The sequence below is a fragment of the Trachinotus anak genome, unplaced genomic scaffold (assembly GCF_046630095.1).
Source record: "Trachinotus anak isolate AG129_WGS33_773 ecotype Australia unplaced genomic scaffold, CSIRO_AGI_Tana_v1 ptg000031l, whole genome shotgun sequence".
Taxonomy (NCBI): domain Eukaryota; kingdom Metazoa; phylum Chordata; class Actinopteri; order Carangiformes; family Carangidae; genus Trachinotus; species Trachinotus anak.
In genome coordinates this window covers 509,037-537,014 of record NW_027273882.1, presented here as the reverse complement: position 1 = coordinate 537,014, position 27,978 = coordinate 509,037, and the positions used below count along the sequence as shown (strand labels likewise).

The following is a 27,978-nucleotide window of genomic DNA, read 5'->3' as shown; positions in this document are numbered from 1 at the left end:
TTTATGGTACAGGTTCTGGTAAGTCCTACTGAATCACACACTGTGACGAGAAACTCCTAGGACACAACCAGGGTCTCTCTCCAAGAAGCCCCCTCCCCTCCTTTAAAGAGGCCTATATTTAGGAGCGGGGGCTAAACAGTGACTGTGGTGGTGCTGGTGCGAGAGGCTGTTGGTTGGGCGACAGTCCACAAGCAGTGACGATATTTTAAAAGGAACTAAAAGTGATCACCAGAGTGAAGGAGCACACAGGAAGTTTCTTTGAGCTGTTTTGCAAGTTCATTCTCTGTTTCTGCAAATAAGGAAGGAGTTTATAAGCTGCCCTCTGAAACAGGAATGCCAAAAGCTGCGGTAGACACTGACACGATGGGGGACAAGGAACATAAAGGGAAAGTGCCCGTTTTGGAAGAGGCAATGGTGAAAGTGCTTTATGAAACTGAAACATCATTTGGGCCTGATGACAAAGCTGATTATGCTCCTGCTGGGGCAAACTCAATCTACTCTGCTATTCTGAGCAGAAATGAGACTGTCAAAGATGCCAAGCGCCTTAAGACTTTTTTGGAACTGCGAGACAAATACGTAAAGAAGAAGGTCTTGTTTGAAGACCCCCTGTTTCCTGCAAATGATTCCTCACTCTTCTACAGTCACAAACCTTCAATGAAGTTTGAGTGGAAACGTCCCTCGGTGAGTGCCACTCACATTTGTCAGATCCAAGTTGCACATAATGTGAAAGTGGCTCTTACATGTTTACAAAGCTCTCCTCTAAAATCCCCGTGTATCTCATCACTTCCTTCACAGCACATTTGTGCGGTGTCAGGTTGATATGGCTAAATGTTTGTGGGCGCATAGCTCTGGGTTATCACCTTCTACAGTCACAACCAGCTGACTCTCACACAGGAGGACGCTTTATGCCACCGCTGGGAAACATGGTGGAAACTCAGCGTTGGCTTTAGGGTTTGGTTTCATATTTTCTTGGTATATGTGACTTGCTGGAGTGTTTTTTAGTCTTCCAATGGACAGCAAATGGTTCTGATAGCAGGATATTTGGCAAAGGGCATTTACCTTTGTTTATCATGAAGAGACATATGCTGCTGACTTACCTGCCAACACACTTACACAAATGTACACACCAATAAACAGAAATGCAAAAACTTACGTAGCAATGCCACATTGTAAAAATACTCACAGTAACCCGGTAAAAGTTCTGCATTCAAAATCTCATAAGTGAAATGCACTTTAAGTATCAAAAGTAAGAGTAGTCATAATGATAAATAACCCTTGTCATAATCATATATACTGGTATATATCATGCTACATTATGAGTATGCTCGGATTAATATAATTGATGCATTAACATGTTCATGGTTTAATTCGTCATATTTTCAAAAATATTTTTCATATATTTTAGTAAAATTTAAATCTGCAATTTTACAAGTAACTACAGATTTCAGTTAACTGTCATGGAGAATATTTTGTTATTTTGTAAGTGGTGTTCACTTTCTTTCTGAGAGTTTGAAGACAGTACTGACACTACTGCCATTTTATTTTAGCTGAGCACGAGGGCTGGAAACAGGAGGAAGCAGCTGGCCTACAGATTGAACAAAAAATATAACCTGTTCATCGGTTAGTTGTTACCTTGGGACAGAGCCAGCTGAGCTCTTTCCCCCTGTTTTCAGTGTTTATGCTAAGCTAAGCTAACTGTCTCCTGACTGTAGCTTCATTAGTGTGACAAACGTGAGAGGGGTATCAATCTTTCTAACAACTTTCTAATCTAATTTTAATCCTCAGCAAGAAGGCGCATAGGCATATTTCTTTAAATGTCAAAGTAGTCCTTTAAGTAGCACTAACTGGAAATACTCTCAAGTAACACACAAGTACCTCAAAATTGTATTTAAGTGCAGTATTTGAGCAAATGTACTCTGTCACCTTCAACCACTGCCCTTCCTGACATGAACATCATAAACATGACAATTAATCACTGTCAATTTAATTTGATTGTTGTGGAAAAGTATAATTATTTTCACCCAAGTATTAAATCTTATAATAAAATGACAATGAATTCCCACAACATTAATTGATTTTCTACACTTACATTCACATAAAATAGGTCCAAATGATGTATCATTTTTAAAAATAAAACACAAATGACAAACTGAACATAGAAATTATTTTAATTTCAGATTTCTGTTTTGTAGAAATCCAGTGCATTATAAAACTGATGTGTGATTGCTATGTAATGGCAGATAATAAATGTAGCGCTTGACACTCAGCAGAGATTAGTGATACATGAATCCCATTGAGGTGTCAGCAATGGTGCTTGTTCTAAAATTAGAGCATGAGGGTGCAGTTTTACAGCTTATGGTTAGTCGTGTGATGACGGGACTTCTGTCACTTCTGTGAATCCCTTAAATAAATTGAGACTTGATTTCTGATTTTATTATTCTATTATTATCCTGTTTTTTTGCCCCCGAAAACAGAAGATTCAGGTTATTAAGGATTTTCTTACAACATTTCAGGAGGTTAGAAAGTGTGTTGATTTTTGCTGGATAATTGTTTGTTCGAATGTGGTTCAACTGATTTCAAAGAACAGTGGTATTGAAATAATTTGGCCTGAAACCCCCCTTTACAAGTTTTAGCCTTGATTGTTGCATGAGTTGTGAAGAATTTAACTAGAATCTAACTAGAATTTAACTAGCTTGTCTTACTTGAAGGATTTGTAAAGACCTAAAGAGGTGAAAGTATCCAAAATAAATAAATGAACGAATGGATTTAGAGAATTCAAATTCACAAGTTGGGAACCACTTTTACATAAACCCTTTGTTGTCTTTTAATTTGAAATCCTTTTGAATTTCAACATGTTCTCCAAAACAATGTTATATCATATGAGCATAAACTTATCCATGATGACAAACAGCTGGATAGTGCATCAGCAAGTTCCAGGTTCTTTTAGCACCACAGAAACTTTCAGTCATGCTGCCATGACAGAGATACGTAGTTGTGAGGTGAGGGCTTCTCCGTATTCAGCACAGCATTATCACTTGTCCGGGGACTGGAGGGTCGTGACCAGCTGCCCTCAAACAGCTGCCTCCTCATAAATATGCAGCGAATGCAGAGGGGTATTCATGGTCGCGGGTTGACCCCGGCCAGGGAAATTTCTCCAACTCGCTTTCAGTTTCAGGGTTAAGTCCTCATATTGTCAATCATGTCAAGTGCTTATTTGCATACAGTTTTTAAAGTTCTAATGTTGACCAATATGAGCACTATACTTTTGGTGATACCGTGTTTTCAAATGCCAAGTGTTAATATAAACAGATGTACAAGAACCTGGCCTAAAATGTAAAGATCCACCTAATGAGGTTTGATACCCAGTCCAGTAAAGGCATGATTAATCAGTCTAATAGGCAATTGATTAAATTAAACAGTGCTTCATACAGATTTTGCCTAAAAAATATTGTCAAAGCAGGGTATTTTTCCTTGTTATAGAGGCTGGCTCAAACATATTTGCACGCATCTATCATTTCATCTTGCATGCTCTTCCATTATGAGAAAAAAAGATTTGAACTCTGGCACATTTTGCAACAGAAATACCTCCTAACACTTTTTTTTTTAATGACAGGAAATTTGTGAAAACCCTGAGTTCATCATCGACGGCGCCAACAGGACAGACATCTGTCAAGGAGAATTGGGTAATATCTAATAACGGTTTCTGCTTTCATAGAAGTGCACCATGCAGCCAGGGAATATAAAACAGACTAGCAGTGGCTAAGAACATTAATGCATATTCAGTATTTTGGGTTTGATACACAAAGTAACTTTCTGTCCTGCTCTACATTCCCAGATTTTCCTTTACGGTGTGAACATACAGTAGCTAGCTTTTTTTGATAAGCCATTTTTGTTACTTAAGTCTGCATGTTCAGATTACTAGAAGAGAAAATAAGTAGATCATAGTAAATAAAAGAATAAAAAAAGAGGATTCCTATGCATGGGAACGCTACAAAAAAAAAACAAAACTGCAAATTGAAGGGATCTTGGAAAGTAATGGTTTGTGGTGGTGCAGAAAATCTAAAAAAAAAAAAAAAAAAAGTAAAAAGGTAAACATAGGCTGGAGGAAAGGCACGGTGTGAACACCAGAAGACACTTAATGCAGCTAGAATGACCACAAGCATGAGTCTCAGTTATCTTACTGACACCTGCAGTAATGTAGCTTTAATGTGTGACAACTGTGTTACCTCATGAAGTGGTTTGCTTAGATCAAGCGCTTTCATAGCTCATGAATCTGCTGTTGACAGGTGACTGCTGGCTGCTCGCTGCCATCGCCTGCCTGACGCTGAACGAGAAGCTGCTTTATAGAGTGATTCCCCCAGATCAGAGCTTCACTGAGAACTACGCTGGCATCTTCCATTTCCAGGTTTTAAATGAACAGCTGACATGCTGTGCAACAAACAGCTCAACTTTCATGCACTTCAGAATCATATTGCTCTTGCCCTATTCCCCAACACAGTTTAGATTTGATGTGAGGCTACATAAAGGAATCAAAAAGGAGAAAAGCTTTCCACATTTGAACTTTCACAGCTTACATATGTGAAATTTCTCAAATGCCTATATATATATTTTCAACTTTAAATGTTGTGTCCAGGAGAGTACATATAATCATAACTGAATTAGAATCCAAATTAAAGGGATCCTTTCCAGAAATTTGTTTCAGAATACATCAACCTTTATTGTATTAAAACTGAATCGGAACATGGTCTCAGACTTTTGGACCCCACTGTATCTGTCCATATGTTGTTGTCAGATTAAAAAAAAAAAAAATCCAAAATCAATGTCGGTAATGGCCTCAAAAAAATTCAGTACTTGTGAGTTTATATTAACATTTCAAAAGAGGTCCTATTACATGATAAGGTTTTTCTGTCTTGTCTCATTACTCTTTTCCTGTCTCCAGTTCTGGCGTTATGGTGAATGGATCGATGTGGTTGTGGACGACCGCATTCCCACCTGCAATAACCAGCTGGTGTTTACCAAATCTTTCAGAAACAACGAGTTCTGGAGCGCTCTCCTGGAAAAAGCTTATGCAAAGTAAGCAGTCTACTAAAGTGGGGTTGGGCAGCTCGCCACATCTTCACCTCCCATGTGCTGCTGTTAATTCATTCAATCTGGTTCAATCAGATTTCCCCCCATCCAATGCAAAAAGTTTGCCTTTGAGTCTGGACCTGAGCCTTCAGTTCTTGTTTTTGTCCCGAAGGCTGATCCACCTGTTCTGATGAATGTTTTTATCAGTATTAGTGACAGTATTGAGAAACAGGAGAAACAACTCCACTCTTCATGCCTCCTGATTTAAATAAGATTGTTTACACCTGAAACCACTGACCCTTCACCTCACTTCATTTCTAGAACTTGTGAAGTTTGAAGTATTTCCAATACTGAGCCAAATGGCTTAATAAAGTTAATACTATTACTAAGTAGGTACACTTCTCCTCCTTCCTCATGTTTCCCATATTGGCTGCAAACACTGAAAAATCCAATCCTTGGAGAACGGACCTGTTAGCACATTGAGCAGAATGACTGATCTCTCCCTCAGGTTGCATGGGTCTTACGAGTCACTGCGAGGGGGGAACACACTGGAAGCCATGGAGGATTTCACAGGTGGAGTAACCGAGTTCTTCGAGTTGTCCGAGGTGCCGAAAGAGCTCTACAAAATCATGAGGAAGGCCCTGGAGAGAGGCTCGCTGTTGGGCTGCTCCATAGATGTGAGTAGTGAAGAAAATGGTCAAATGAATTTAAACAAACTGTATGCAGTATAAATTAACATATCAGTGTCACTTTCTGTACATGTAACTACACTACTAGAGTAAAAAACAAGTTTTAAAAAAAAACTTTTATTGTTTAGCCATGACAACATAATAAATTTCACATCAATTTCCACTTCGGCTGAGAGGAAGAGTTGGATGTCAGATGACAATAGATATCCTTAAAAATATGTGAAACCACGAATGAAAGCTGAGGTGTACTTGCACATCTTTTTTACTTTACTTTCGGAAAACTTTCCCTAGGTGAACTGCCTTAAAATCCGTTCTGTTTTGCTCTGACATACGTTGTATCTCTCAGGTTTTTTCAGCCAGTGACATGGAGACTCGGACCGAACACGGGCTGGTCAGAGGCCATGCTTACTCCATCACAGGCCTGCAGGAGGTACAGTTAAATGTCCACTTTGTGTAAATGCAGATTTAGTCTTTTTTTATTTATTTATTAAAGAAGGCGTTCAACAATAATGCAAATGAGGTGTTGTTTCTAGTGCGATGAGGTTACAAAGGACACCAAAATCCGTCTGATTCGCTTGCGCAATCCTTGGGGTTGGGTGCTGTGGAAGGGACCATGGAGTGCAAAGTAAGAGTTGGCCTGGAACATACCCACCCTTATAATATTTGCATATAATTTTATTTATGTTAAGTTCACCAGAGTATATTGTGATGCAGTAGATTTCTGCAGCTGTCTGTACTTTTGGAGATGCTGTGTTGTGATGGACTGATGACTTGACAGTGTTGCTGTTGTCCTGATGCTTCGATATATTCAAACAAAAATGAGAATGTTTGCAAAAACTCGGCTGTATAACTAAGGTCTGGCTGAAGACACCTTACACACTATAAAGCCTGATCAAGTACTCTGCTATACCAAGTAACTTCATGATTTTGAGTTTGAATTCTTCACGTGTGTCCACAGTTCAAAGGAGTGGTCGACCATTTCCATCGGAGACAAGGAGAACCTAAGAAAACAGACTGTTGAATCGAGTGAGTTCTGGTGAGTGAAGCCACTGCGACATTCACTGTGTTTCACTATTCCATGAAATGAATTTAACCATCACCATTAAGTTTCCATTTGTTCAACACAGTTCATTGGGATTCATCTAAAAACCTCAGGGAGAACAATAGAAGATGGAAAAGTTCTCAGAAAGCTTCCTCTTTCATTTTCCCCTCCAGGATGTGTTTCGATGATTTTAAGAGGAACTTCACTAAACTGGAGATGTGTAACCTGACCCCTGACACACTCCAGGGTGATGAAAGACAAAGCTGGACGGTGTCAGTCAATCAAGGTCGCTGGGTGAGAGGCAGCTCTGCTGGCGGCTGCATGAACTTCCGAGGTAAGTCTTGGCTTTTTTGTATTGACTTTTATTTCAGCTTTTATGCCTTTAAAAGCCCATATCAAACTCTTACCAAGTCTCATATGGCTCATGTCATTTCTTTATTTAGGCTACTATCATATGACGCCAATATGCATATTTACTTTCTGTGTTTTATAGACACTTTTTGGACAAACCCTCAGTATCGTCTGCAGCTTTATGAAGAGGATGACGACCCCGAGGACGAACAAGTGGCCTGCACTGTTGTTGTGGCTCTGATGCAGAAAGGTCGCAGGATGCAGCGCCATCAAGGGGCCAGATTCCTCACCATTGGGTTCTCCATCTACGAGGTAGTGATCACATGACCCTAAACCTTTGAGCTGTCCTCTGGTGTGCGTACACTGATGTGCATTCACTGGAGCTGAACTTCTTTAACTTCTTCTGTGTGTCTCTCTAGGTACCAAAGGAGGTATGTCCATCTAGAAGAAGGATGTAATTTTGATGAAGTTTGATGATGCACTGTCCCTGTATCGACCTGAATCTCCAGAGAGTTGTGTGTGATGACTTTAGCAGGTCATGTAGGAATATAGTCGATTAAGCTTTGGTGAAACCTCGAGGTAATCTTCAACACAAGCCAAAATACTTTCAATTTTTTTTTTAAATAAATCTGTTAATTTAGTGTAGTCCACAATGTTTCAGAAAATAGGCTAGTGAAAATATCCATCACTATTTCCATGACCACAATAGGACACCTTCAAATTTTCTCTATTTTGTCTGACTAACAGTCTAAAACTCAAAGATATTAAGTTTATAGTGATATAAAACAGAGAAAAGCAGAAATACCTCACATTTCAGAAGCCAGAATAATAAAAATAGTTTTTGGCTCTATTGCAAAAAAATTTATGAATATTTACATAAATACTTTAGCTGTGTTTTTTTTTTTTTTAAATAGAGCTAATAGAGACCTGATGCACTTTTGGGAAAATACAGTATAGTAGTAGTAGTAGTAGTGTTAAATTCCAATAATTTTTACTAGTATCCTTTTCCCTGCAGCTCATTCCCATCTCACAATTCTTAGTTCACTGTTTCCACACTTTCATTGTTTTTTTGTTTTTTTTCCATCTGTAGATGCGTGGACAGAATCAACACCTGCAGAAGGACTTCTTCATGTACACCGCCTCCAAAGCTAAATGCAAGACCTACATTAATCTGCGAGAGGTAACAGCGCGTTTCCGTCTGCCCCCGGGAGAGTACGTCATCATCCCCACGACCTTTGAACCCCATCAAGAAGGAGAGTTTATCCTCAGGGTCTTCTCTGAGAAGCACAGCACATCCGAGTAAGGATCATTAAGGGTGGGGCACTGGTGGTGCTGTTGATGTTATTTCTGGGATTGTTGACAACAAAATTGTAAAATATAGCAAAGCCTTTACATCTGTGCACAGCAGGAATCATAATGCGTCTGTTTCTCCCCACAGGGAAGCAGAGAACACAATCGGCTCTCACCCAACACAGGTTTGTGACATGATTTTTGGAAGTAGTGGGATCAAAATATATTTCAATAATGGTGACCAATATTGAAGTGGTGAAATGACTCAAAACAGACCAGTATGGTCACTTCTTGTGTCTACAAATGATGTTTAGAATGTGATAAATAACTAATGAGGAAGGATTTGTTGGTGCTCCTAATGGATGAGTAGGCAAACAGTGTCTCTGTGCAAATGCAAATGAACTCACTGGTCTTCCTCAGGATCAAACTTGACACACACATATTCTATCAACTTTCTTCTTGAGCTCTCTCTGTCTTCTCCCAATGTATACTGTATGTTTACTCATTGTTTCCCACACAAGGTATACTAACAGACTTGAATATCCACGTGTTTTCCTCCGTTTCATCTCATTTCATCCTTCTGTCCTTCCTTGTCTTATTGGCCTTCAGCAAGACAAGAAAAAGAAGGGAAAGGTAATGCATGCATGTGGTAGTAGCATTAGTGGATTTGCTTTTAAACTCTGCTCCACTCCTGTGCTTGTCTCCATTGTATGTTGGCTTTTAGCAATGTTGGCAGTTATAGTTTGTGCCATCATTGAATATACAGATTAAAAGCAGCCGAATAACTATAAATTAACTCTCTCTTTTCTGTTCTGTTTGTCTTTTCTAACCCCTCTCTCCTCTTACCAACCACTGCCATTACCCACATGCCAGCCTATTGTATTTGTGTCAGACAGAGCGCGTGCCAACAAGGAAATCGAGCATGACGGCATTCAGGGGGAAAAGAAAAAGAAACCGAAGGTAATCCTCCATTTTTGCATTTTTGAGGCAAAACCATCAACACTGCAGCCACACACTGTAGTATAGTATAACACCTCCCTGTGACCTTTGCCCGGTCGTAATTTATGGAGACTGACGGCTCTGTAATGTAATCTTGACCAGGTCAAATAACATCACTGGGAATAAAACAATTGAGTTTGAGGCCAAATGATCTCAAGTGGCTCAGCTGCACCTGTTTTCCTGTAAAGCCCCAGTGTATACAGGCCTAGCTGTTAATATGGTCGTCTTCTCATATGCTGCCCTCTTTTGGTTCTGTAAGGAAATGCATCCTGCAAATGCAATTGATGGAGACAAATGATAGCACTGAGATTAAATTTTTAATGGAAAAAAAAAAAAAAAAATTTGTGCGCAATCTGATTTGTGCTGTATTAATTTATAAAAAATCTGCTGAAATCAGATGGTAAAATAATCTACATCATCCAAGTCTTTAGCTTTCAAAATCAGAAATAGGACAATTTTACCCTACAATGTCAGAACGCAGTAATATTACTGGTCAAAACTGGCATTTTGACAACTGTTTTACTATTTAAAAAATATTTTGAGAACAAAACAGCAATAAACCTGCAACAGTGTCATTTACCAACATTTCACAAGCTGTTTCCTGTAATTGAAAAATGTATTTTGATGCTAAAACATCCTCAAAATTTAGTCTGTTTCATCACATAATTATGGCAGTGGCTAAATAATAATCCATAATCCTCCTAAAAGGCATAAAATTACAGTTTTAAAATGTATGTAGCTGTTATGTACTTTAGCCAAGAGGCCCTCAAACTTCAAACTGATCTCCACGCTGCTTCTATTTTAAAATACTAACTGCTAAATTTCACAAACTGTTTTTTATGATTTTTTTAAATTTTATTTGATCTTTTTGAACTAATAACTGTGTTCATCTGTCCTTCAGCGAAAACCATTACAACCTGAGGAGACTGAGGAGGATAAACAGTTCAGGGCCATTTACCAACAGATTGCTGGTGAGGTGAGTACCAGTGAGAATGAGGGTGAGCACAATGTGTTTTTATTTTGAGCTGATATGAAACACGTCCTTCCTCCCTCCCTCAGGACATGCAGATCTGTGCCAACGAACTCAAGACAATCATGAAGAACGTACTCGCCAAACGTGAGTGCGCTGAAAAGACCCGGGATCATCACTGCAGTTTGTGTCATGTGGTGATCCCTCACACCCACTTATCCTTTTCCACAGATGGTGAAATAAAGACCACAGAAGGTTTCAGCCTTGAGACGTGTCGCAGTATGATCGCCTTGATGGATGTATCCTTTCAGTTAGTTTAAACCAGGGAAGTGTGTGTATGTGGGGAACAACAGTGAAGCCTCATGTTGCCTATGAAGATCATCAGCAGGTTGTGTGATAATGTGTGGAGCTTAAGGTGTCAATATAAAATCTTCCAAAGCAAATTTAATTTGTGGAGGAAAAGACCCTTATAAAATTATTTATTAAATTTGTTCTTTGACAACATCAACAGCTTTGAAAAACTTCATCTTTAAAGTTATTCTGTGTAGAGTTATTATAGGATTTCAGCATCTTTCAAATGATTTTGATGGTGAAAATGAAACAATTCCAGTCTACGTGCAGCTTTTAGACCATTCATTCTGTATCACTGGTTGGATGTGGCGGTGGAAGCCAAATGGTCATTTTTCACTCCACTTCCACTGGATAATGACAAAAAATGGAAGACACTTAGTGGCTGTAAAAAACATAGTGATCTAGAGCTGAACCTCATCCTAGATATAGGCCTATATATTTTTTCTGGCTAGATTTGCCACATTTTTATCAAATGGTAGAAAAAGCTTCCGAGGTGAGACCACCAATTTTCCTTAAAAAGAAAAATACTGGAAAACAAAAGTACATTTTCAAAATGGTTTAAGAGCAGTGTCATATGTTGGCTTTTCTATAAATATTCTCAGACTGATGGGACAGGAAAGCTGAACCTGCAAGAGTTCAAGCACTTGTGGAAAAAGATCAAAGAGTGGCAGGTTGGATGGTTTTTGCCATCTTTACTTCTTACTCATGTTTCATTCTATAAGACAGTACAAGTTTTCATCTGATCTTATTGCTGGTGTCTTTGTGTTCCTATAATCCTTCTAGCTGATCTTCAAGCGTTATGATAAAGACAAATCTTCCTCCATCAGCAGTTTTGAGATGAGGAACGCTGTTAATGATGCAGGTGAGCTGCATGACAGAAGAAGGAAGAATTAACCACTCAAAGGATGTTTCTCTGCGTATAACTGTATATTTCCATTTTTAGGTTCCATGATTAATAAAATTTAAATAAAATTTGATTGGTAATAGACAGATGACACTAGTAATACTTAGTCAGATGCAGTATCTTTTGGTGATTAGCAGTTCACAATAGAATTTTATAAGATTTCAATTTCAATTTCAATAAAACTGCTTCCTTTTACTTCTAGCTTCACAACCCATGAATCATGAATTTCTGTGTCATTCTTTCCACATGAAGGGTTTCACCTCAACAAACAGTTATACGACATCTTGGCGATGCGCTACGCCGACGAACACCTCAACATAGACTTTGACAGTTACATCTGCTGTTTTGTGCGGCTAGAGGGCATGTTCAGTGAGTACCTGAGTCTGTGCCTTTTAAATTTACCAAAACAATATTGATATTCTGATTTTGTACGTCACCAGGAAGCATGTGGACCAGAAAATATCTTACACAGCTCAGCCCAATTACATCAGTTTGAGGTTTCTTGTGTCTCTTGCAGGGGCTTTCAATGCCTTTGACAAAGATGGAGATGGAATAATCAAACTGAACGTGCTAGAGGTCAGTCAGTTTTACCACTTTACTTTACAACATGACATCCTGATATGTTTCTTTGTCTTAGTCCATGTTTATACTTCAGAGCATATGGAATTACATAAAATTTAATAAGTAGTTGTGATGAAAGGCTAGAAAGACTTGTAAAAAGTCAATTATAAAAAACTATAAAAAAGAGACACCTTTAGTCCTTTGATAAATGTTCCCTTTTTGTTGAGATTGTATTTTGAGGCTGCACACCACAAGGTGTTTTTTGTCCTCTTCAACATACATATAATTAATTGATCAACAGAAAATTGTCAAAAATCTTTGAGTAATTGTTTAAATCATTTACTAAGGAAAAGCACCAAATATTTGCTGACTCAATTGTTACAAATATGGGGATTTGCTGCTCCTCTTTTTATGTATCACTGTAAATTTTATATTTTGGGGTTTTGGACTGTTGGTTAGATGAACCAAGTAGCTGGTTGGTGACAATGTTACCTTGAGGTCCCTAAACTACTGTTTCGAAAAACTGAATGCAACTCGCTAAACCTACAAAAGGCAGACTTTACACTGTTGTCCTGGACTGCATTACTACCTGCAGTTTTTTTCTTTTTCCAAAATCGTTTATTCTCAACTTTATTTTTCTTCTCTTCTCTTTGCAGTGGCTTCAGCTGACCATGTACTCTTAAATCACCTTCTTGACCCCAGATGTAGCTGCAGACAGTCCGTGCCCAAGTTTATGACACCAACTTTGTCATGGCTTAACTCTCCTGGACAGTCACTTAATTTTTCTTAAGTCTCGTTGAACAAAATGTATTTTTGCACAGGTTGTGATTACAACAAAGTCTTGATGTCAACATCATTCAGTCCAATGATGTGAACAGTTACTGTTACAAGTGCAGAGTTGCCCTTTGTTGCCAAAGATCCCATCTTATAAACAATAGGTGGTCGGTATTGCAAAGCTACAACTGTCAGTGCTGAAAAAAAAAAAGAAATGTCTGAGTATGAGCATTCAATGACTGAGCATTTTGTTTGAAAAATCTTAAAATAATACTTAATGTATATTGTTTTTAAAATATGCTGGAGGTGAACAATGAAAATGATATTTGTCTTTTTATTGCTGTACACATACAGTAGGCATTAATAACAAATGAAATACATACTGTACAGTATAACATACAAAAAAAAAAAGACATAACTTTAATACAGCATCATACAAGTTGATCTGTGGACAATTTGGTCTGACTTTATCCAGAGGGTTTTCAATAATGTGTTGTACAAAATGACGCAGGGGATATTTCCTTCAATAAATCTCTCAGAAATGTGAAGATGTAAATGTTATGAATGAATGGATGGTTTATATATTTAATGATGCAAAACGTTTTAATAACCAAACATACTAGTCACGAGGAATCAATCTCAAAGGTCTTACGAGTGTGATGTAAGTAAGTGACAACAGTCTGAGTCAGGAAGAAATGAAGGATACTGTATCTCTAAGCTGTGAAGTTAGGAAAAATAACAAGCCACGTTGGTGTATGATGAGAAGCCTGAAATCAGGAATAACAGACTAATCCAAAAAAAGAGGAACCTGACTTGAAAACAGGTGAATTGAGGTACAAAGTGTATTATTAATGCAGAATGATACGAGTTGTGAAATATTAGCCTATGGATTTTAAAATCTGGAGTTATGTTGTGGAATGCACCTTCTATAAATAATACATTATACCATCAAGTTAAGCCTGTTTTTCTCTACAAAAATGTCCCCTCTACACTGAAGAGAGGACAATCTTAGTTGTAAAATTTCCAAAAATTTAACAGTAAAGGGACTTGAAAATCCTCCTGGGAATCCTCCAAGACCACTAGTTTCATGATGAGAAAGCCCCGGGAAAAAAATATCTATATATCAGCAAATGCTTGGGAGCTTTTGTGTCATCTTTACAATGACTCTTGAGTGTGAAAATGCATGGTATTACACTCTCTGAGGGCTGAGAGGCAATTTATATCAAAACTGTTCATGTTCAGACACTCGAATGGCATTCCTTCTTTTGCTTATACTCAGACAGAAGTAAAACTTTAACTTTATAGCCAATCATCAATACAAATCTTAACAAGATGGATTTTAAAAGGCTATCAGCTGCTTCACAAACGCTACTCTCAGGTGTTTATACGAGTGCTGCATAGTTGTAGAAATGCTCCCAATGATTAGCTTGACATATGAAATTTCTGAAGAGGCCTGTTGTGTAATAAATGGTGTCTGAAGCCCCAGGTCATGTATTCACAGTGACAACAAAAAAAACACATTGATCAAATGATCCCAAAGTGGAGTAATGAATTATTTAAATTATCAAGTAAAGCTTAATTAGTTTTAACTTAAAGCAAACAGATGGCTGCAAATAATAAAACTAATCCTGTAAACAACAACAGAACAACATCTTGTATGTTCATTACAGACTGAATGAGGCACAGAATGGCATCAAGCAAAAGCACAAACGTGTCTTTTTCGAGGTTTCAACACAGTACGTTTTGGCCCCTTTGAACAGCTTCAGGGGATCAATAACAAGCAGCCTCTTAACTCACTGTCACAGTTCTGAGAGCACGGAGATCATACAGTACCCACAAGACTAAAAGAGACGTCATCAGAGACTGAGGGAAAATGAACAGAAAGTCCACAAAACGGGAAAATGGTGAAACAACTTGGAAATAAAAATAAAATAAGCTTGTATGTTGACACGGATGATACTCCAGCCTGATCTGCTGCCTCACTTTCCCACTTTCACTTCACCCAGTCAGGGCTCTACCTTACTGTCGTTCTCCACATGGCCCTGCATGTGTTCAGGCAGCTTCTGCAGGAAGGAAAAAAAAAAAAAAAAACACCAGACTGAGGAACTGTTTGAGGATCCTCATGTTTATAACAAAGCATTTAAGGAGATGATAAACTTAGTTAGGAGAACGTATGACTTAGCTAATGCACTAATGGAAGTCACGACTTAAATATGGCACCAGTTCATTACCTGTCGAACTGACTGTTGTGAGCCAAAGAAGGCGTCGCAGCCTCTCCAGCGACATTTGACCGTCTGCAGGTTCGGGTTGCTGTGATCTCCAACAAGGTGCTGCACAAGATGCTCCTCCATGCCAAAAATTAGAGAGCAATTCTGCCACTGGACAAGAGAGAAACATTAGGACACAAGTCAGTCAGAAAAAGTAACAATTCAGTAACTAATTCAGTCTCTGTATGACGAAACTGAGTCCTCACCCAGCAGCGGTAGTTCTTCATCAAGTTGAGCTTCACTGCTTGAACACTGCCGTCGTAACAGCCTGTGTAGATCTGCGTGGGAAAAGACGATGCAAGTACAACTAAATGAAGCCACATGGTTAAAATGAGCGTAACCATTCAGCAATGTTTCGTAGAATGAACCTCCGTCATGCAGGTTTAGAGTCGAACAACGATGGTTCAACTGATTTCAGTCCACTCACCACACTCTTATGGATGGCCATGCACATCACCATATCACTGTGACCCCCGTACACCTGCAGGCGGTCATGGGACTAGAGGGAGAAAAAAAACAAAAAAACAACTATAGTTAATATAGAAAATAGTACCAAAACCTTATAACATGCATGTCTGCAGGTTTCAAATTTAAGATCTTTTCATATAGTGATCAGAATTGAGAGAAAAATAAAAAATATGATTCAAGAAACAAATTTTGGGGCCACACATCAGGATGAAACTGAGTCATCAATACCTGTAGCTCATAAACTCGGACCAGTTTATCCAGACAGGCTGTCACCATCACTTTCCCCAAGATGGCGATTGATGTGACGGCATGACCGTGACCCTTGTAGATACGAAGCAACTCACCCGTCTACAAGTAAAACATATGGTGAAAGCTCAAGCATGAAGCATAAAATCCAGAAACAAACAAAAACAAACCGAGATGGGCACTGGCACTGATTAAAATTGAAATATATTTCTTTATTACATAGTTAACAATTACAATATACGTAAAGTTTGCAGGGACCAGAGGAAACATTAAAAAAACACGCACATGGATGTTGTGGGCATGAACAGATGTGTCACTGGAGCCGCTGAAGACCAGGTCGTTCACCACCTGAAAACAACAGGGCCAGTATTCTTCAGTGCTCCTGATAAAGTGATAATTTCTTCCACTGATCTTCATTTGATCACATGAAAACAGAGTAACCAGACCTTTTTAAACTATGAGTCAAAATACATCGGTTTACTCCGGCATTTAAAAAGATCCAAGATGTGTAGGGGCCATGTTGATCATGTCTGAGAATCAGTGAAGAATTGGTTTAATTCCCTCACCTTCATGCAGAGCACAGTTTTGGTGTGACCCTGCAGGGAGCGCAGCAGCAGGCCGCTCTTGGCGTCCCGTACGCTGATGGTGCTGTCGTAGGAGCCGACCAGCAGCACCCGGCGGGCGCCCTCCTGCGCCGTGCTCAGGCAGCTCACCCCTCGCGGGCCGTGGCACTCAAACACATCCAGCTGCTTCAGAGTCTAATGACAGTTAAAGGGAATATGAGAGAGGCTTTAAAGCAGCTGTCTAAAGAGATTAGTCTACCAGAGGAAGATAATGGTAAGACTTAGCCACTGACAAAAAACATCAGTGGCTATATTTACGAATGGTGTTGCTTTTTTTTTTTTTTTTTTTTTTTTTACTATGGTTACAGATCAACACCTGTAAAAAACATAATCTCACTAAAATAAACACAGCTAAGGGGTTTGGCTTCAGCGTGTTTTTTTAATGTCAAAGCACAATAAATTTCACTCACCTTTAAATCATGGCTAGCGACGGATCCATTGGCGAGCCCGGTGTACAAAATATTCCAGGCTATGTGCAAACACAACACTCTGTCTGGTAAAGAAATCCGCTCCAGACACTTCTTGGACTAGAGGAGGAGGATGAATCATAAAATGAAAAGAAATTAAAACATCAAAAAAATACAAAACACAAAAAAGGAGACAGTGCTAAGCTTACAGACAGTTTAAATCATAATGGTTACATTAGTAATTCGAGAGTAAATCTGCTCAGCGGCCAGTATCACAAATTTATAACAGCAACAATAGTGAAGTAAAGCACTAGTTATGAAAAGTATGTTTTTAGCAGAACTCCTTGGAGAAACTAGAATTACTGCCTCACAGTTGTTTGCCAGTTGACACGCATGTTTGTAGTTATTCTTTGTGCAGTCACAGTGACCTTGACCTTTGATCTCCAAAAATCTAAACCATTAATCTTTGAGTCCAAGCGAATGTTTGTGTTAAATTTTAAGAGCTTCCCTCTGGGCGGCCCAGAGATATCGCGTTCACAAGAATGGGCCGGACGGACCACAGAGGCTGGTGCCCGTTCAGAGGCGTAAAAATGAACAATGTCTTTGCGCAGTAGGGCTTGGCCAGATGTTTTGTACCTTTATGCTGTAACAGCGGACGGTCTGGTCACTTGAGCCGGTGTAGAGGCGTGCCAGCATGTTCGGGAGGGACGACACCAGCAGACAGTTGACTTTGTTTGTGTGACCCTCAAACACCGCTTTGCACTCCCTGCTCTGGATACATGGAGACAAAATATATAACTCGTTATTTTAAACAAAGCAGAAACAGCAGTAGTATCTGTTAGGATTTTTTTTTTTTTTTTTAATTGAATCTGTGAAAGGTGTGTTTTCCATGTTTATCTTTAAACTTAAAACCTAAGAATCTCGCACAAAGTCCAAACACTGGCAGAATTTCATCCAGATGCCGGATGAAGGTCTGAAGACCAGAACACTTTGTTAATAAAATGAGTTTAAGTGATGGAAAGTGTGCAGGATTCTTTAGTTTTGCTACCAGGCATTTGTTACAAAGACTTCATGGTATGCAAGAGCTTTTAGAATTTTTTTAAACATAGAAATACATTTTTCTGTATTTACTGGATTGGGAATCAACTGCTCTGTGTTGAGCAGGGTAAAAAGCAGCTGTGAGAAGTATAGGTTTTGGACCCTGAACAACTTACAGTCAGACTGTAGGCTCGTGCTGTGTTGTCCCCTGAACAAGTGTACAACAGGCCCTCGTGGACTTGCAGGGCGTGGACGGGGCCGTTGTGATTCTCAAAGGCTCCCAAAGACGGCTCTTCGTCCTCAACAGGCTCTGAAATAACAGTGATTAAAGTGACGTTGACATTTTTCTAACACTATCTGCCTTTGTGTCTCCACTTGCTACATTCATCACAAGGAGGAGGAAGGTTACTCACCTACAGGAGCATTGGCATCCCTGACTGGCAAAGGAGGCTGAACTTTTCTGAGGGGTCAAGAGAAAAAGGTCGGTCGCATTTCACATTTACTTATCTGAATCTTCAGATAAAGCATCCCTGTAATGTTCGGGGCTCTATACCCCGACGTGATCCTAAGAATGTTTCTCACCTGTCAGTGTCGCTTTGCTGAGACGTCAGTGCACTTGCAGAACTCAGCTCCACGCCGGCGGACTTCCGAGGAGGCTCAGAGTGAACTGGAGGATTTGAGACGGTCTCAGGTGAGTCCTCATTGTCCGATTCGTCAATGTCAATGACCAACCGGTCAGAGGTGTCCACCATTTTGACCGAGTCGTCGCTCTCGCTGCCGCCTGATGCTGCAGCTGACACGTTTTGATCTTTCTCAGGAACAGACTTCTCTGCCGCTGACTCTCTTCCTTTGATTGGTTCCTTGTGAAGATTTCCGGCCGTCTCTTCCTCAGAATCACTTTCATCTGGCTGTACTGCTTCCTCTACTAACCTCACTGTCTTTACGCAGTCCTTTAACCCCTCCCTTGTCTCTTGCTCCTTCCGCCTGGCAGATGATTCAGGAGAAAGAAGTGTAGTGACTGATGTGGAGGCAGCAGCGGCAGCAGTTGTGGGAGCAGCTAAGTGTGACGGTGTGAGCAGCAGCGGGGAGAGCAGATCAGATGGAAACAAGGGCACAGGCTGCTTCAAGGTTAAATGAGGTGCATCGGTGTTAGAGGGGACAAACTGACTGACTTGTCCGGCTGTGGGTGGATGACAGATTTCCTGCTTTACCGACATGGCTGACAGAGCGAGGGGGGTCGGGTGAGGTTGGGTGACAGATGATGCTGAGGTGGCTGCAGGTGTTTGCTGGCTGGAGGATGTTGCAAAGGCATGAGAGGAAGGAAGGGGAGGAAGTCTTGGTTGCACAGCTGCAGCGGCCCGTGCTGATGAGGTGGCGGCTTTCTCTGCTGCATTAGATGATCCAGAGTATCCTTCTGAAAAAAGATTAAGACACTACTATTTGTCACCTATTAAACCAGTCTGAGCACAAGGTTTCCATGTTAGAGTGATCTGTACCTTGCATCCCCTGCAGGATCTCAATGCGCTCGGCTCTCAGACTGTTGACCTCGGCAGTAAACTAAAAGAGCAGAAGAAGCATTTAATGCAAACCTATGACTAGACAACATGTAAGGAAATGTATTATTTAATGTTCTCTTTATCAGTGATATTTTTTTTCATCAGTGGTGGTACCTGCTGTCTCAATAGCAGGAGTCTTTGGACTTCTGCATATGCAGCTTGCAGGGCGTTGCGAGCCTGGACCAGGGATTTGTCCAAGTCCTGTAGCGAATGGCTCAGCTCGTCCTCCCTCAGAGACACCGCCAACAGCTGTTCCATCTGATCCTGGTCTACAAGTGGGGTTGATCGGATGACATTTGAAAATATTCACAAACACTACTGAGAAGTTGAGTTGGTGGTTGTCTACTCTTAATCTTAATTCGTCTTCTACGATAAAATAAAAAATGTGCCTGGAAATTCCTTAAATCTCTTACTGTAAGTTATGATTGCACATTATAGTGCACTTATTTTTATCGTAGTATTGGTAATAGTATTACTAATAGTAGTCCTATTAATGATACAGACAGAAAATATCAGGATTACCCTTATTTGTCCTTGTTCTCTTCTTTTTTCCACTCGACTCCTTGTCAGAAAAGCCATCATCCTGTAAAAATACATGATAAATTATCAATTTGTGGGGGAACTGGAAACTTCCAGTTTTGTGCTAAAGTCAACAATAAACTATTCACCTTGTTGTGTTTCCTCTTGTTGCCATTACTGTTGTCTCTCAAACCTCCATTCTCGTCCTGTAGGTTTGGTTCTGCTTTCACAGGTGCCAGTGTGACTGTGTGACAGCTCCCACCCTGCTGTGCTGTACCAGGCCCCTGCAACTGAGAATCTGACCGTAAATCCCTGTGGCAGTCAGCAGGATCTGTCGTGTTCTGGGGTGGAGGGGGTGAAGACAAGTGTGGCACTGAAGGACTGTCCGGAATCGATTCCCAGTGGAAGCCCTCGGACAGAGGCAAGTCAGCGTCCTGTGGTTGTGTTGAGCTTTCTCGGTCAGTCGGATGGTTCGACAACTCGATTCCAAACCTGGGCATTCCTTTGACGTTGTCCTGGTTCCTCCTTTTCATCTCAGTGTACATTTCCCTCCAGTTCGGCTTACTCCTAGCCCCTGATAATGTGAAAAAATTGTTTAGGGTTGCTTTAAGTCCGGCCTCCTTCCCCCCCTGGGTTTTGCCTGATTCATGGGTAATCCGAACCTTGTGGCTGATGTTCGGGTCGGCCTCATAGGACGCGGTCTTGCCCGTACATCGGCTGAGTGACGTTTGGCTGTCGATGGTCCCCCACGATTCTCTTTCCCTGCTGTTTGACGGTCCATCCGCGACAACTAACCTCTGAGTCGTTTCCTGTGTCATTTTGACAGTCGTCTGCTTTGACTTCGCAGGAGCAGCATTGGAGGGACAAACACCGGAGTGGGCAGCGGGTGGACGGCCGCTGACCTGAAGAGAATGAACGGATGCAGTGGCAGCACCTGACGGTTGCTGTTTCTCAGTCCCAGCCAGTTGTGTGGTGCTACCATCAGCCACCCGGCCGCCTGCTTCGATGTTCTGCCTCCTGGCTTCACGATCTGCTCTACACGGCTCCCTCACACCCAGTGCTCTTCTGATTTGCCGCAGCATCGCATTCACGTCGACGTCCCGTATGGGAGCTTCACTGCCAGACGCGTTTGCTGAAGCAGGATTAGCGGAACATTGTGAACCTTCTCGCCCTGGCTGAGAAGATCTGCTGCACTCATTCTGGTCATGATGAAAGATGATGGCTCCAGTGTTACAGATGTGATCACTGGTGAAGTCTATTGCACTATTGTACTGCCTGTTGTAATGGTCATACTGGCTGATGGCAGGCCATGCAATTTTTTGTGGCACGTCAGTAGTGGCACCTTCTTGAGTGCTGTGCGGTCTTTTAACTGGTCTCTCTGTGTGGGAGTGCTCTGCTTTAACAGTGAAGCACTGACTGTTGACAGGAAAGTTGGCACCATACCTCATATGTTGAATTGATTGGGTGAACTGGTCTTTAACGCAAGTCTGATGCCAAGTTCTGCCTGGAGGCTCTCCAGACGCACCAGCCGGTCGAGCCGTTTCTCTTTGGTGAAGACGTCTTTGCAGACTGGACACTTTATTCTCCTTGTTCTGCACAACAGCACTGATGCTTCCTTTCTGGTGGGTTTCCTGTTTCAGTGTCCTTGTTTTCACTTGTTTGAATTTGTCCAGCTTCAATACTTCGGATGCCACTTGGTTTTGTTGGGCGGCTCCCTGCAGCATTTGTGCACATTTTTGACCAGCTATCTGCTTCAGTTTCTTTTTTTTCTTTCCCTTTAGTTTCTTTCTGTGATGGAAACAGACAGTCACTCAAATGTTGTGTTTCACAGTCAACAACATATTACACCGTATAAAAAATAAACTGCAAAATCAAATATTGTCATTTTGACTCAATAACAGATGTACAAGTGAAATTCTCACGCCTCTTTCTTTAGTGTCTTGTTTCTTTTCTGGATTTGATCGATGATCTCTTTGCTCAGAGTCTTAAAAAGAGAGAGGGGCTTTACGCTTTTAAGCATCAAGCTCTTCAACTTGGCTTTGTGTTGAGCGGTGGAGATGTGCTGAGCATACTCATATAAACCCATGGAGGATGCCTTACACGCCTGGCATTCATGAAATGAATCCCTGTTCATTAAAAGACACAAAAACAGAAGACATTTAAGAGGATGTTATAATATCTGCCTTGAATTCTAGCAACTGATTTTAGATCAAAAGAAAAAAAAAAAGTTTGCATGAGAGTTTACTGTTTACTGTCACGTGTGCGTTGAGTGGAGAAAAGTTCATGAAAACAGGAAATATTTACAGACATTACTCACTTGCCCAGCACTGTTTCCAGCTCTCGGTGATGCAGCATACTATGCATATGCTGCTGTGCTTCCTGTACATAATTGTCAAGATTATAGATTAACTGTCAAAGGCTGCAAAGGCTGACACTTGTTTAAATATAATGGTAGAATTACTTCAACTTACATGTTTTAAATACCACCGACGACACAAAATGCAGTAGATGTATTTGCCCTTCTTTGAGGATTGCGGTTTGTTGCCCTTGTTTTTCACGGGGGTTTTAGCCACCATCTCCTGTGAGGTCTGAACATGTGCCATCTCTGTGAAACAAGAACAGACGAGCAAAGCCCAAAGATGTAAACAGAGCTGTGCCCTCGCATCAAATACACAACAAACAAAGTCCAAATGTCTCGACAGCATCACAACACCACAGAATAAAGACTGCAGGGGACATTTACGTTGCAACCAGTAAAGCAAACATCAAGTCCAAACTTATAAAAAGCAACACAACGTGGTCAGAACTGGCCTGCGTCGACTCAACAGAGGCAGATTACAGTCGCCTGTGTTGCAGTTTTACACAAGCCGCTGGGCAAACACATGGCCTACACTTATAAAATATACGCTTTAGCTGTAAAGTGGTCATAACTACCCCACAAATTTCACATGTCTGCAGGACTCCACTGGTGTTGGGCCGCCATGTTTGCCTACGTTTATTGTGACAAGTGCGTGTCGCCCAATCGTTTGGCGGCGGCTGGTTTCCGTGGGTCTGCAACACACCGGAGAGGCGTGGGCAGTGGACGACTTCCGGTGTTGTGCAGAGTTTTGTCTACCCGCCGAGAAGCGCATGCCCGTCGCGGGGAACGCGCACAGCCAAATCCGGAAACTCTGGACATTGTCATGATCATTGTGATGAAGGTCTATAGTCTTAGACAGGTCTATATTCAGAGATATATTAGAGTCTAGCATTCTTCATATGCTCAAGTGTGTACAGGCAAGGCTGATTTTGGAGCTGCCGAGATTTGCATCCCCTGTATGTAATTCACACTGATCAGCTAAGTCAGAAAAATATGCAACACTTTTTTTTTTTTTTTTTAATCTGCCATGACTGAGGGAAATGTACTGTACCTCTGTTTAATCAGGAAACGTTCCCCGAAGGTTCTCTCTCCAAAAATACATTTTTAAGGGACCTTCCAGAAAAGTTCCTGGAGCACTCTCTATAAGTTATTTCTGTGGAACCGTCAGAGAACCTAAAGGGAACCTTACGGGAACGTTCCCTCATGGTTCTCTGAAGGTTCAACAAATATTAACCTCCACTCCTCACGACGCACATCCATGCCTTGCTTCCTTCCCCCTGAGTTCAGCATGAAAGGAAGATGACACATTTGTAAAACTCGATACTGCTGACTTGTCTACCCATAACAGGTAAGTCCTGTGATTTTCAGCCTGACAGGGCCCAATATCCCCGTCATGACAAGGGGAACGCACCCTGACAGCCGGGAACATTGCTGTCAGATAACGTTCCCCCTACAAAACCTACATTTTTCAATATTACCTCGGGATGAAGCTCTGACTGCAGCAGAGCCTGATGCTGAGGCTGCTGCTCGGCCTGTTGGTGATGCTGGACCTGGGGATGTTGGTGGTGCTGGAGGTGGCCATGTTGGTGGTGCCAGGGCTGTTGCTGGTGCTGGGGTTGTGGCCATTGGTGGTGCTGGAGGTGGGGCTCTTCCTGATGCCGGGGCCATGGCTGTTGATGGTTCTGGACCAGGGGATGTTGGTGGTGCCAGGGCTGTTGCAAATTTGTGATCTTCCCATATTATATATATATATGTATGTATGCATATGTGTGTGTGTGTGTGTGTGTGTCACAACAGATGTTGCCACTGTATAACCTTTAATATGTATATTAAGTCTGGTTTGTATTGTCCAGGAGTACACTATGCTCTGCATGCTGTGTGGAAAGGCAGAGGACTCCATCAGTGTGTTACCAGATGACCCCAGACAGTCTGCTCCTCTCTTCTAGACCTCAAACAGCACCAAACCTGCAGGTCATCGCTCACTTTTTAGATCGACTAAGACCACCATAGACGTGCGGCTGGCTCCTCTCCTCAGGGTTCCAACCATTTCCATCGTCTACTCAAAATTTTATGCATATTCTTCATTTAGTTCTTGTCTGTTCAGGAACTACTGTGTTCTTATAGCAGTTTAGCAGGAAATAAAACTTTTTAAAAACTGTTTTAACATTCTGTAAGTCAACTGACCATGAACTGTAAATAAACATTTTTTTCACCCTTTATAACCCTCTGCATTTTACTTCTCCTTGACTCAAAATAACTGATGTTAAAAAGTCAGAATGACAAAATTAGGGAACCAATAATTCAGCTACAGAAATAAAAAAATACAGCCAGTTTCTTCCACAATGGCTATAATTTGTTAAAAATTTGTTTAGCCAAAATGATGAAATGCCAGGAATAAAGTATATCTATCTGCTCATAAGGTCAGTGGCTATTTATTTTGCCAAATACCTTATCCAGAAATAGTCTGGCAGAGATGCTGCTGCACTGAGTTTATCTAGACTGTCAGACTCTGTGTTGTCGAAACTGCAGCTGATAAAAATCACCACGAGGTCAAAAATAAAGTCAAACACTTTAAAGACTTCTCATTTAGCCAACCTGAATGAGAAGTCATTTTCAATATCTACAGTACATTTCCACATCAATTTGACAAACTGAGGAAGACTGTGTGATGACACTGACAGCTGAGGACCTGTCTGTGATTGTGCTAAGTTGCTTTTTATAGTGTCAACATCTGGCCATATGTAGTACTAATAATCCAGTTGCTCATACTTAATTGTTAGCAGGGTTATATCTTTAAATCTTTAAAAACCATAGACCTCGGGTTACTTACAATTTATAAAACCGACAAAAGAACCTCGGATTGTTTCCAAGGTGTAGTTTGCCTCAGAAATCATTACAATGTCCGGAGTTTTTTTTCCGATTTGGCTTTGCGCGTTCCCGCGGCGGGCATGCGTTTCTGGGCGGGTAGACGAAACTCTGCATAACACCGGTCATGAGGCTGTTTTTCCGCTCTAATGAGCTACGGGGGCCACCGTCCTTTGCGGAAGAGAGAGGTTGTTGCTAAAAGAAAATACTAAAACGGTTTGTTCGCTGTTTACAGTGTTGTCGTTTACTAACTTTAAAAAAAATAAAGTTATAATGTGCAATGGCTGTGTGCATAAAGAATACCCGGACAGGGTGAGTTGTGGTCACTGAGAAACCTTCTTCTTTTGACGCACAATGTAAATGTGTAGCTACTTACGTTATAGTTAGCTATAGTTCATCCACAGTGAGGCTAACCAACCTCTTCATATATATATTCATGCTATGGCATTATGTTTGAGATGCCTTTGAGAAGGAAAATTAGATAAATATGATTTACACTTTGGCATGTATGTATGTAACTCTGTCCTTTTCTCTTATATTAATATGCCACTTAAAGACTTTTGCTCTGCAGGTGTGCAGGATTTGCTGTCATTGATTTTGTATTTGTAGTTGTAGTTGTTACTGTTTCAATAATGATTTGCCTTTTGAAAAGATGTGCAGGACTGGTCCTGTTCAGTTTGTGCTGAAACTGTTTCAGAAAAGTGTTGATTCAGCTCTATGGTCGTTTTGGAGGCTGCAGTCTTTGGTGTGATGAACTCAATTTCATTATACTGATAATATTTCTATTATTTTGCTTTAAACTAAACTAAGTTCCTCCTTTGATTTCCTGCTCAGGGGAACACCTGTCTGGAGAATGGCTCTTACCTGATGAACTACCTGGGCTGTGCCAGCTGCCATCAGAGGGACTTTGTGTTGATCAGTAATAAAGCCACAGAGGATGATGATGGAGAGGAGATCGTCACATATGACCGTTAGTCACTCTTCATGTGCCACAGCTAGAGAAGACAATCAATAGAACACAGTACTGACACATTTACTGACCAGTTGTAATTCTAGTGGACCCACCAGATAATAAACTCCAAGGACAGCCTGGTCATGGTCATGAAAACTTGTAATTGTGGCATGTGTAAAAAGTTTGAGCCCTATTAATTGCTCCTTTGGCAGATTTCACAGCTTGCAAACACTTTTTGTAGTCAGCTAAGATCCTGTCTATTCTTGATTTATGAGTTTTCACTTCAAATTCAGAAATATCTTTAGGTTGTCTTGCACCTGTAATGTATAATAAGATTGACATGCTAGAGCAGTGGTTAGCACTGGTGCCTCACAACAAGAATTTTCTGTGTTCTAACCTGCCTCTCTGTATTGAGATAAGAAGAACTTGACTGGTCTGCACAGAGCCCTGGCCTTAACTCCATGCAGCACCTTTTGGGATGAACTGGAGTGCTGACTATGAGCCATTTTGTTATCATCCAACATCATCAGTACCCTTGTAGATGAACAGGAGCAAATCCCTGTAGCCAGGCTCTAAAATTGTTACAGCAGCAACAGTTTTTCTAGGAAAAGTGCAGCAATCACCTATTTGTGTAAAGTGTCCATATACTTTTGGACATATAGTGAATGTGATTTCCTTTCAAACTGAGCCTACACAAGAATTATACGCATCTGTTTAAAAATATTTCACTAATATTCATTTGTCCTTCCAGATGTTTGTAAAAACTGCGACCACGTCATTGCCAGGCATGAGTATACTTTCTCCGTTGTTGATGAATATCAGGTTAGTAATGTTATCTGGTTTATTTACCATAACTAAACAGATTATTACGTTAAGAAAATATTACAGGATTTATGCTTAGATGTTGCCACTGTATAACCTTTAATATGTATATTAAGTCTGGTTTGTATTGTCCAGGAGTACACTATGCTCTGCATGCTGTGTGGAAAGGCAGAGGATTCCATCAGTGTGTTACCAGATGACCCCAGACAGTCTGCTCCTCTCTTCTAGACCTCAAACAGCACCAAACCTGCAGGTCATCGCTCACTTTTTAGATCGACTAAGACCACCATAGACGTGCGGCTGGCTCCTCTCCTCAGGGTTCCAACCATTTCCATCGTCTACTCAAAATTTTATGCATATTCTTCATTAGTTCTTGTTTAGTTCTACTGTGTTCTTATAGCAGTTTAGCAGGAAATAAAACTTTTTAAAAACTATTTTAACATTCTGTAAGTCAACTGACCATGAACTGTAAATAAACATTTTTTTCACCCTTTATAACCCTCTGCATTTTACTTCTCCTTGACTCAAAATAACTGATGTTAAAAAGTCAGAATGACAAAATTAGGGAACCAATAATTCAGCTACAGAAATAAAAAAATACAGCCAGTTTCTTCCACAATGGCTACAATTTGTTAAAAATTTGTTTAGCCAAAATGATGAAATGCCAGGAATTAAAAAAAAAGAAGTATATTTATCTGCTCATAAGGTCAGTGGCTATTTATTTTGCCAAATACCTTATCCAGAAATAGTCTGGCTTATAGCCACCTAACAGTTTGGAGTGTTTTGATCATGTTCAGCTATGTGAGCCCAGAGATGCTGCGGCACTAAGTTTATCTAGACTGTCAAACTGTGTTATCG

The 27,978-nt window shown here is 40.6% G+C and overlaps 3 protein-coding genes across 4 annotated transcripts; 2 read left to right on the top strand and 1 right to left on the bottom strand.

Annotated features, from left to right (window-relative positions):
- Positions 1–166: 166 nt before the first annotated feature.
- Positions 167–13,546, top strand: capn3b (calpain 3b). Of its 2 annotated transcripts, XM_071467560.1 has the most exons (23): positions 167–681; positions 3,614–3,683; positions 4,287–4,405; positions 4,940–5,073; positions 5,576–5,744; positions 6,103–6,186; positions 6,290–6,381; positions 6,715–6,792; positions 6,972–7,132; positions 7,292–7,461; positions 7,569–7,580; positions 8,240–8,448; positions 8,588–8,624; positions 9,049–9,072; positions 9,313–9,399; positions 10,340–10,414; positions 10,498–10,555; positions 10,640–10,707; positions 11,362–11,430; positions 11,543–11,621; positions 11,916–12,032; positions 12,181–12,239; positions 12,881–13,546. In XM_071467560.1, the coding sequence occupies exons 1-23, from the start codon at positions 334–336 to the stop codon at positions 12,905–12,907; spliced, it is 2,346 nt and encodes a 781-aa protein (XP_071323661.1). In that variant the 5' UTR covers positions 167–333; the 3' UTR covers positions 12,908–13,546. The 2 variants fall into 2 exon arrangements, with proteins under 2 accessions (XP_071323661.1, XP_071323662.1); XM_071467561.1 differs by lacking the exon at positions 9,049–9,072.
- Positions 13,319–23,223, bottom strand: znf106b (zinc finger protein 106b). The gene is made up of 20 exons (XM_071467559.1): positions 23,116–23,223; positions 22,594–22,727; positions 22,440–22,501; positions 22,045–22,248; positions 20,272–21,910; positions 20,126–20,186; positions 19,718–19,872; positions 19,544–19,604; positions 18,630–19,461; positions 18,461–18,507; positions 18,224–18,357; positions 17,646–17,780; positions 17,013–17,129; positions 16,546–16,737; positions 16,265–16,327; positions 15,962–16,081; positions 15,693–15,764; positions 15,472–15,543; positions 15,230–15,376; positions 13,319–15,061 (listed from the first exon to the last, which is right to left on the bottom strand). Exons 2-20 carry the CDS (start codon positions 22,723–22,725, stop codon positions 15,005–15,007), a joined length of 4,302 nt encoding a protein of 1,433 aa, XP_071323660.1. The 5' UTR covers positions 22,726–22,727; positions 23,116–23,223; the 3' UTR covers positions 13,319–15,004.
- A 2,274-nt stretch (positions 23,224–25,497) lies between these two features.
- On the top strand, positions 25,498–27,618 carry churc1 (churchill domain containing 1). Its single transcript, XM_071468046.1, has 4 exons — positions 25,498–25,658; positions 26,181–26,316; positions 27,050–27,120; positions 27,256–27,618. The coding sequence occupies exons 1-4, from the start codon at positions 25,620–25,622 to the stop codon at positions 27,346–27,348; spliced, it is 339 nt and encodes a 112-aa protein (XP_071324147.1). The 5' UTR covers positions 25,498–25,619; the 3' UTR covers positions 27,349–27,618.
- Positions 27,619–27,978: the final 360 nt, after the last annotated feature.